This window comes from Odontesthes bonariensis, chromosome 6 (assembly GCF_027942865.1).
Source record: "Odontesthes bonariensis isolate fOdoBon6 chromosome 6, fOdoBon6.hap1, whole genome shotgun sequence".
NCBI classification, from domain to species: Eukaryota; Metazoa; Chordata; class Actinopteri; order Atheriniformes; family Atherinopsidae; genus Odontesthes; species Odontesthes bonariensis.
Window position 1 is genome coordinate 15,217,920 of NC_134511.1, and position 10,988 is coordinate 15,228,907.

General features: G+C 42.1%; 1 protein-coding gene across 1 annotated transcript in view; it reads right to left on the bottom strand.

Moving 5' to 3' along the window:
* Positions 1-981: 981 nt before the first annotated feature.
* The window catches only part of ndufs4 (NADH:ubiquinone oxidoreductase subunit S4), a 20,899-nt gene continuing 10,892 nt past the window's right edge, over positions 982-10,988 (bottom strand). Inside the window, exons 3-5 of the mRNA XM_075468975.1 lie at positions 2,947-3,119; positions 2,752-2,825; positions 982-1,188 (exon numbers count right to left, since the gene is read on the bottom strand). Coding sequence (XP_075325090.1) covers positions 1,085-1,188; positions 2,752-2,825; positions 2,947-3,119 — 351 coding nt within the window. The 3' untranslated portion in view covers positions 982-1,084. The remainder of the gene's footprint in view (positions 1,189-2,751; positions 2,826-2,946; positions 3,120-10,988) is intronic.

Genomic DNA, 10,988 nt, shown 5'->3' on the forward strand with positions numbered 1-10,988 from the left:
TAACGAAGGTCTACACCAATTAGGGCTCCCATGATTGTTGTGTGAATGTCAGTGCAGTCACGCAGTTTGGGCCTCGGCGCAAAGCAACGCCACTGTTTACGGAGCATCAAGAGCGCAACAAGCACTGGCAACAAGTGTGCTGCCGCTGGTGTATGAGAGAGTTCGGATTCTTCACAGATCACAGCTTATCGGCTTCTGAAAAACGTAGTTTCTTTTTGGCAGATGGGACTAAATTAAGACGCATTTTCTCAAGTTGAACATAGAAACTAGCGTGACACACGTGAAGTATCAGAAACATAACTGGCATGTGTCTTCTGGGGCGTTTTAAGTTCCTTGCACAGTTTGTAGGTGTAGTTTGTTTGTCCTACTTGTACACAGAATGATTTGGGGTTGTGACCTGTTGATGTCACACTGGGCTTGAGGGAACGCCCCCCCCTCATTTTCCTGATATTTGAAAGCTCCAACAATGGATAGATGATTCAAGAAGATTCTGTTCAGCTGATGCAGATACAACTGACAGTAATGAGACGCAGCTTTAGTTTTATGTGGCTCGTTGTTATGCTCGTACTTTTACATAAAAAGCAGGAAAGGAAAAAAAAATCAAGGTTATTGGTGCGGGGCTCACCAGTTAAAATTTTGGAAATGTGCACATTAAAGACGGGGGTAAGCTCACTGCACAGATGTTGTAAAAGACCGTTCAAAGCTCCCATTTACATTCTACTTGTGCAGCTCTCCAAACCCTGAAACAATCAGGGTAGCAGGATGAAAACACTCACACAGAAAAAATGTCACTGGCTTTGGCCTACAGATATATTTATCTTTGAGTTTAAACAGGTTCTAATTGTAATAACATGTTCCCAATTGTTTTGCTGTTGCACAACTCGACTCCGAGTGCACACACTTCATTAATCGAGCGGCCTACATTAGGTAGTCAGTAATGAGGTGAATGTTTGAAGAGGAAAAGCGATAATGACCCAAATGTTTGGTTTTCATATATATAATTATGCATTTATTGACAAGAGTGATACAAGTCTGCTGTGGGACACACGCAGGTCAGCCCATCTAACAGGTGGGTGTCTTCAGTTTACTTGGTGGACCTCCTGCTCCTCTTGTCCCAGGAGAAGTTTGCTCCGTAGGATTTCACCCGGGGCTTTGAGGTCCTCTTCTCTGTGACGTCGTAGCTCCAACCTGAAGAACAAACATCGGAGTAAGTGATGGGGTCCAAAACGTCACATTTGTTAACTTTGGATGAGTTCCAACCACAACGAGGGGTTTTGTACACACACCGGCAGGCTGCGTGTCGTCAGGACGGCTCTAATCATTTTCATGGCGCAGTAAACAGAATAAGCCGGGTTTCCTTAGCTCAGTTTCAACAAACTTTCCCAGATGGTTCAGTTATGAGTCAAAGTGAAATCAACTGCTGCTGCACAGGTCAGCTCACTCGTGTTTAACTACACTCAGCCGGCCGTCACAAGTATTCTTCTGAATGTTTCAGCCCTTCTGAGGCGTCCACTTTGTTTTAACAGGGTCGTTGGACTAACGCCTCCCTTCCCTGAAGATAGCCTCTGGTTTGAATCAACAGAACACTTAATTATCATTATGCTCATTTATACATGTCATCAGCTCATATTATGTCACCTTTATCTATTTTGCACTTGTAAAAACGACCGCAGTCCTGCTTTTCATTTAGATAGACAAAAGGTTTCAAATCAGAAATATGAGGCAGAGAAGTGAGAATTTTTAAAAAATGTATTTAAATAATAATAGCTTTTTAGAATCAATCCCGTAACTCGTTTACACTGGAGCAACTGCGCCAGAAGTGCACGATGTGCTGTCTTTTATTAGTACCAGTTAGAAGTCTGGCAGCTGCATTCTGAAATAATTGTAGTCTGGAAAGGTTGGACTGAGTTAACCCCACACACAAAGAGTCACAGTCGTCCAGACGTAAGGAGATAGACGCACGCATAACTGTTTGCAGGCCCTTAAACGATCAAATAGGTTTTAATTTGACTTAAGATGGAGTTCTATGCTGGTTGAAAATAATAATTAAAAAACTGCCAATCAAAACACAGCTGAATTCTTTATGAAAATCAAAACAGTTCAATAAAACACCTAATTTTTGCTAAAACATGTGCATTGTTAGGCAAAGGGCCAAAGTTATTTCTGAGACAAATATTATTACTTCAGCCTCAGTTTTGTTCACTTAGTGGAAAGTTGCGGCTCAAGTCCTCTGATCCGCTGCCCTGCATGTTTGAGATGTTGCCCTGTTCCAACACACCCGACTCAAATGAAATGGTTCTCCTCGATTATCAACCCATTCATTTGAGCCATGTTTTGACGGGTTTAGGACCAGCGTATACTACTTCAATGCCATCGAGACAGCGAGGCGTCTTTGGACGCAACCAGAAGGTGAAACTGCGCGTTGTCTGCATGACGGTGGTTGAAAATGTCGGCCATTTTAAAGACCGAACTAAGGAAATACAAGAGGGCCTAAGATGGAGACTTAACGGATTCCACATTTGACGGGAGCAGGAGATGATGAGCATCGTTCTGTTTTAACTGAAACAGTCCTTCCTGCCAGGTAGAAATTCTGTAACATGGCAGCAAGAATGCATTCACTGAAGCGTTAAGTCAAACTGCCGTAGACCCAGCGGTCTCTCCGCACCCCCAAAACTCAGAGGAAAGGTATTTATCATCACTACGTTACATCATGCTGTTGCTGCTTTCAATAAATCCTGAAAAGCTCCTCACCATTTTTCTCAGCGAAAGCAATTGCATCTTCCTTGGAGGAGAATGCGAGCACCATGTTGGATAACGGATCCGCCCTAAAACACAAAAAGACATTTCAGCTACAGAAAAATCCCACATGCTGGAGGGAAATGTGCCAACGTGTGGTGAAATCAGTGGATTTCGGTTTGTGCGATTTATTTTATTTTTGGTGCTTACGTTGAAGCCCAGCCCATCAGCGGGTTCTCCCAGCGCTCTCTGGTGTCAAAGTCCATCTTCCACTTTTTGGTGCTGTTGCTCCCAGACTGCATGGAGGTTTTGGCAGGCACGAAGATGTGAACCTTGCGGGTTTTGATGTGCTCCTCTGGGACCCCTGTCAGAGTGGTGATGTCCTAAGAGACGTAAGAAAAGTCACAGTGCGAGTGGATTTTAGACGGGCGAACCCGAGGTAAATGTTTCCCTTTGGATCAAACTTAGAGGCATGCAAACAAGAATGTTAAAAAAAAACAACAACAAAGAGATACATCTCTGCCGCACATCAGCTCAACTGGCAGAACAAAGGGAATTTTACACAAAATCCGATTGTTGAGCAACTTCCCAAATGGTTTTTGTCAAGATCACAACGAGCCGATTCATGTCAACGTGATTATTTTTTGCAATTTGCTCTGCTCCAACTCCTGGGCTAAAGGGCTTTAACTGTTGCCACGGTAATCAATATCATCCTATTTAAATGTTACATTTAATTTGGAAAAAAACAATCCTTTTTCTCAGCTGTGTAGGAGATAACAAAAGAAACTTGGAAAAGGGTTCAGTTGGGCGGTCAAAGCTTTCCTTTTGTGCTACATTGTCTAAAACTGATGTTTTTCATTGCCTTTTTGAAAGCATTCTGGCTTTCATTTGACTTCATTTCTTATGCCTTTTCATTCCCGAATGAGAGTTAAAAAATAAAAATCTGCATGTCATTGATGAAAAAAAGCCGATCTGAACATTAGATCATAGGTGCTAAGATATACAACTTGACATGTCCTTGATGGCTGAAAAATGGAGTAAAGGAACTATTCAGGGCCTATAAAAATTCATTACTCCGTCATCGGCTTCGTGTTTTATATTTCTGAACTTCGACATCAATCTGTGGAGATTTATTTATCGATTTATTTATTACTTTCAATAGCGGAGGTGTCAAAGAACACCAAAGAGTGGGAAATTTTATAGGTGCTGTAAAACAAACGCAAAATTTGGACCGTATTTTTTATTGTTTCTACGATATGTCTGTATTTTTGCCGATTCTAATTATGAAAACCTCCACATAAATCATTCCCAAGCTTTAACTCTAACTTTTTCCCCCCTTACATTTTATCGATGTTTTATTCCCGTTTTACACCATTATCCTTTTCAGCTGGCGTTAGGCAACAGTTTTGGGCCCAATGTCCCGCAAAACTGCATCGCTTATCTGATAAAGATCACCATGGAAACCACTGCATCAACTTGCATTAACCAGAAAAGGTCAACTTGAGAAGATTAGATGCAACAATGTGTCAACTGATCAGTCATTAACAGATATTTAATTGTCATCAATCCAACGGGAGAAGAGTGAAATAACACAGGACTTAATACTTCAGCCTAATTTGTTCTTTCACATTTTCCAGATGTTCTATAGTTGCATTTTAATTAAAACATATTTACAAAAGGATTTCTGTGAATCCTCTAAACACTTTTAATTTGTCACTTCAGCTGAGAAGACAAACGTTTTGGGTCACATAAATCTAATAGAAGTCCCAACAGATAATAACATGATAATCATTAAATCCTGCTCGTCAATAGTCCAAGAATTCAGGAAACATTTCCGGACTTTACACTGCTTCTTCTTTCAACATCGTCTTTGCTCATGTTTCAGCAGATAGAATAACCTCGTTTTTTTTTCCTTTTTTATCTACAACTGAATCTCTTTCACTTTCCATCACTTTTTCATCTAATTTCACATTAAGCACCCAACACAAACATTCAGGTCTAACTAGGCTTGTTGAGAAACAGCTCTACACATTAATATGATCGTTTCGGGATTCTTCGGACACTGAAAACCGCAACTTGCGCCGACGTTGCCCACTTTGTTTTTATCTGACCATCAACGCCTGGAGCACAGGACGAGTGTTTTAGTGTTTGTTGCATGTATTCTTGTGTTGCACAGCACTATGGGCAGGTAGCCGAGCGCTATACGTTTGCAGGTATGTGTGGAATAGACGAATATTATTTCTGAGACTGTGCCAACGTGCTTGCTGGAAAGCGATCCTTTCCAAATTTTCTTTTAATGCGAAAATTACTGTAAAAGGTAAACATATGGTAGGTAGACCCAACAGAGCCAGACAAATCTGAAAAGTTCCCTCCTGGAGCAGAAAGAAAGAAAACATTACAGCCGGCTTTATGCTATAATTCATGTGCTTTTTGCCTTTTCGTTGATGAAACGAGCGCCTAATATTTGAGGTGATTTATTCCAGACCATAAGAAAGTAGGCCAGTGTGACAATTGGAGGAGAGGAGGGGGGGTGGTATGTGGGCATACTAAACGCATATTCCTGAGCAACTGGAGCCCCTTTAGGCTCCTATCAAAAATCTGGTCCAATTCTTCAGGGAATTAGCAAACAAGCAATGGGAAGTCGGCGACAAAACACAGACGAACCTCCCAGCACGCAGACAGCAGCCACCCAAGACCGAGGGCTTTCCAGGGAGCTCTCCTTTCAATGCAAGAATTTTACACATTTCAATGGCCATTACAACTTCAAAGAATCTAATTTTCGTCATTGTCTGTCATCTGCCAGTTGATTTGTAGAAAGGGGGTCATTTTCCATGAACCCCACACAAAAGCCCGCCTTTCCTTAGGCAAAGGAGCCAGCAATGGTATTTAAGCCCGGTAAATTACGGGTCCGACTGCTAAACTACTGCTCGTTTCAGCAAAACATCTTTTGCCACGCTAAGAGGCAAAAACCAGACTGAATTTAATCATAAACAAGATCTGCACATTGAAAAGATTGTTAAAATGAAAGGAATAGGACGGACAAAAGAGGGCGGAGGGGGCTTCACAAGTGCTTGGTAATTATTTCCGGCTGCCCCATCTACTTAACCTTAACAATTCCTTCTTGTCACAAAGAGGAGGAAAACATGTTCTCCTCACTCAGAGGGGGTAATGGTTCATGACACAATAACACACAAGACAGTGTTGAGCAGCAACAAAATTAGATGCCAGCAATGCTCGGCTATCAAAAATGCTTTAAAATGTTGCTTTTTGCTGGACTTAAGTTTTTATTTTCAAAAGGTTTGTCTTCCAAGAGAGAGAGAGAGAGCGAGAGGCAAGAAAAAGAAAACAAACAAACAAACAAAAAAGACTTTGCACAGACGACAGGAACCATTAAAATACTTTTGGAGGACAAAATCCGGCACAAAGAGTGCCTTCTGAGATGAGGTCAATTAAGTTTTGAAGTCAGAAACACGTAGAATTGTGTGGTTCCCCACCTGCTCAGGGAGCTTTATGCATTAAAATCTGAGACACAGTAGAAATGATAGCCTTGGGATTAACAGGTCAGGCTATGGTTACACGCATGTAGTTACATAAAGCATAACTGACACATGAGGCCCATGTATGGTACATTGGTGCGATAATTCGTCCAGATGTAGCAGACCTTAACTCCTATCTTAGGCGTGGATGAGCACAAAAGGTCCTTCATGAAAGAGGGAGGATGTGTCAAAACAAAAGCTCTGCCAAATCACTGAAAACACTCTGCTCATTATCAGGAATTGTTTGCAAAAATACAAGTCTAGACTTCTATGATACTTGCATGCTTTACACTGAGAGCTAGGAGGGTTATCGGCATAAGGGGCTCACCCACAATACCCAGATTCACAAAGGGGGGATGATTGTGGCTGGAATGTGGTGTGTTCCCAGGACTAGAGAGGGCCATCACAAAAGGAAAACCCACACGGTGGGCATTTTTTCTTCTACCATGTACAGGAAGCAAAATGAGAACTATCAAGTTTGACACTATTCACAGGGCCTTCACGGGGCCCTACAATACCTGGCTGGGCAGACAGAATGCCGGGCTTAAGAAAGGGGGGGAAACGGCTGGCAAAGTCTCTGTCACGTGAAAGCGTGTCGATATTTCTGACACCTCTTGGCTCCGTGCCAAATAAAGCGCATAGGACTTTGTCGCTGTGGGGCTGCTGGGCCCACCAGACGGCTGAAAGCTGGTACCCCTAATGCTCCCAACAGAGACCTGGGATTGAATATTTCTGTGTAAACAACAAAGAGGTGCCTTAGGTTGGAAAAACTGCTGGATAGAACAAGATTAGAAAAAAAGAAAAAGAAAGAAAAGAAAAGCTTAAAGAATATTGAGGGGAAGGTCAAAATGCCAACTCAAAGACCTGTGAAATACATGTGAACTCATCAGTTTGGTCTACCTTGTGTTAAATACATTCAGGTGTGGCTCAGAAACAAAGCCCAAAATGTGATATATATTCACATTGAATGTTTGGAAGGGAACGCGAGCCCTGATTCCTGTTTTCATTCCATTCCTTTTTCATTGAGGCATTAGTTCATGTTGGAGGGCCAGAAGCTGCAGTGAGGGTAACTTTCACCAAACGGAACAAAAATGTGCCCGAGGAAAGCCAGCCTGTCTAACTGAACCACAGGAGACACTGGAAAAACATCTTAAAACCTCACAGCGAATTAAAAATACAGAGATGCACAGTAAAAAGCACACAAGACGAAAACAAAAAAAAACAAAACGGCAACCACATTGGGCAATGCAGATGAATTACACTGCGTGGACACAGCTTTTAGACTGTGTTCGCAACCTGATTTTAAGGCTCTGTTGCTGGTTTTAGTCCTGTCTGTTTATCAAATCGGCTTTTATCATATAAACACTCAGGTTTACTGAAACGGGAACTAAAACTCCCATCGAGGCATCCTTTTCATATCGTGTGTGTGGAACAGCTTTCCAGAGGACCCAGAGGAAGCAAAGGGTGTTGACGGGGTTTTAACAGCAAGCTGAAGACAAACCTTTCTGTTGTTTATTTTGCCCATTTATTAATTCATTTCTGCCGATTTACTTTTTGGTATGCACATTTACTCTCTTGTCATTTCAGTCTAGTTTAAAAGCCTTTTTTTTATTGAAGTCCACTCGGAACATAATCTTTTAAGTGGGGCGGGCTGGGAATTGCTACTTTTAATTGCGGGGTTGGGCTGGTTTGTCGAACTGGGAGGCTAATATTAATCACAAGAATATGGCTTGGTTAACACACCTGTAATAAAATATACAATTAAACCTCCCATTTCAGCACATGATCTGAAAGCCAGCCTGTTTGACCCTCTGACTGACAGATGACCACACGTCCTCCTTGAACCACACGTTTTGTTTGGCGCTCTCTCAGACCTGTTTTTGTCAGATGCAGACGAGCTCCGCAGCAGTTTAGAACACTAAGCGACAAAAACCTTCTCACGCCGTCAGCTCTTTTATCTCCAGCAGCAGGGATCACATGGTAAAACCCAGAAGTGCAGTGTTACAAAGTAAAATAGCACGGCCATGTCCTTGCATGCGTTCAAATAAATTAGGAAGTTTTTCACACAAAGCTGTTGCCTGTCTGACACTTTGCTTTTATCTATCGCGTAGTTTTAGCACTGAAATCTCAACTGCAAGGTGGCATCCCTGTTCTAAATACCACCAACAAATCTCTGATTGGTTCACTTGTTGTCCAATCGAGACAAACACCTGCCAGTCAACGCAGCGGCCGCTCCATTAGAGGAACCGGGAGATTCGGTCGGCACGATGTCTGTTTCTGTGAGTGTTCTTCCAGCCACCGCTCTCCACATATCGTTTAGCACATCTTGTCAGTTGCAGATGATTTGCAGGTGAACGTCCACATTTCCTGCAGTTCATTTCCCACAGTTTATACAAAGGGATATTAAACCCAGATTGGCCTGCTCTGTGATATAAAACATGGTCTCCGTACTTCCCGATATCATTTGCAGATTGGTCCAAACGAAAGAGAGGATTTTTTTTTTCTGGTGTGTAATGCATTTATAAAACGGAACGAACTCTGCCAAGAGAGCGAATGTAATTTACCTTAAAAAGTGTTTTTACCGACAATAAAATATTTCAGAAAGAAGAAAAATCAGATTCAACTTTTCAATGCACGTTTGAGAAAAGTAAAGTGATACAAATCAAATTTCTTTCTGAGTGACCAACTCAATTCTCCTGAATATATCTACTGCCCGGAGAGCTTTGAATAGGGCTACACGGGGGAGAGAAAGACTTAAAAACAGGTGAGTGGAAGGAATTCGAATTTTGAACACGCACTCTTAATTCACTTAGAGAACCGAATAGCCCCATCTTTTTTTGCTCAATCATCGGATACTCCCTGCCTGCCTGTTCAGAACGGGAGGACTATTTTAAACGAGAAAAAAAAAAAAAAAAAATCACATCTGTTCTTACAATGATCGTCTTTTCGGAATGATTAATTCTCCATCGAACCTGGCCTGTGAGACTATGTGGGACACAAAACGCAAAGTTAGAATCCTGGCGCCGACGGCAGGACCGACATGTGCGCATGATCTTTAGTGGCTTAGATAAATCTTTTAAATCGGTAAACATTAGCTATTATAATGCGATTAGTTTCTCAAGAACATTTATCGACAACTACCGTCGAATACTCAAGAAAACAGCAAGAGTTTAATCAATATCAAAATAAAAGCAGACATATTTACCTTTAAATCAAAGGAAATAGTGTAAGCACAGGATCGCAACGTCCCAACAACATGTTACTGGTGTCCTACTTCTAAGACCTGTTGATGTAAGTTGATATTTCCTGTTGGTGCGCTCAGATAAACAATCAAACAGATAAAGGAAGTCCAGGCTTCTCCGCGCTTTGGTGGAACTCATAACTGCGACCACGCAACGAAGGTACAGCCTATCGTACCATGAAGACCCAAAAACCAATAATGCAGCTCGGCAGCCAGAGAGGTCAGAAGGTCAGCGGAGCTGAATCATGTTGAGTCAGCATGTGTTGAAAACGCAAACACATCGCCGCTAACCCCCCACTGTCCCACCCAGACCCAGACCCAGAGCCAGAGCCAGAGCCTCACTCATCAGCCTCGGCCGGTTCCCACCTTCACACGTCTTTGAAGAGGAAAAAAAAGTGTGCCAATTACTGATTGGACATAAGGGAGGGGGGGCATCTCTAATCGAAACAAATATTATGTTGCTGCCTAATGTGTAGGAGGGATTCAACACGAAAGAACAAGAAGCAGCCGGCTTCAGGGTCATCTTGGATCTCACGTTACACATACTGGTAAGGATCGGAAGAAAAAGACAGGGGGGGGGGGGGGGGGGGGGGGGGTGTCATTTTATCAGTAGAACAACTTAGAAATTGTTTATTATTTATGAAGCTAAAATGTATTAATTTTCTCCTTTGACTTTTCGATAGAACTTTGTTGGTATTTTTAGAATTTAAGAATCGTCAAAAATGACCAAAAACGACCATTACCTGCCGCCCCGAAACGATGTGACATCAGCACAGATATTCAACTAGTCAATTACTTTCTTAGTTTCCCAGGAAATTTTTCACCTCTTGCTCAAGCTGTTGTAAGATTTCGAAATGTACGACAGAAAAAAAACTGCCGGCGGTTTGTAGTGACGGCAGTACATAAAAGAGAAGAGATCGAAACATATCAGAAACCAGATTTGTGGGTGTCAATGCTGAAACTGATTTGCAAAACCAGTAAAGGAGCTGTTGGTTTACAGCTCATGAATAAATAAGCGTAGGTAAACAGAAAACTTTTTTTTCATCCAATCTGCAAACACAACACTTAGCAGCGAGACACTTGCTAAAAGTATCCAGTGCTGGCAGAGCTGAGGAGTCCTTTTAAGAGGCTTAGTCTCTATGGAAGAGAGTGTTAATGAATGAAATACCATTTCGTGGATGATACATAATAAAGCCTCTTGTCTGGCACTCTTCAAAGACCAACATCCTCTGACCCACTACTCCAAACTTGAGCCCAGAGATTTTTTTGCATGAGTGCGCCGTATGAGAGCGGACAACCAGACAAAACAGACACTTAAGTTGACTATGTGCGAAGGAGGGAGGCGGATGAGGGAGAAAAAAGGGGGAGCTGGGGTGGTGAACGCAGTCTGCTTCACTGTAGGTCATGCTGTGTGTGAGACCAGACGGGACCAGAGAATATATTCACCGCTTTACTGTAGATTTAAAGCACTGATG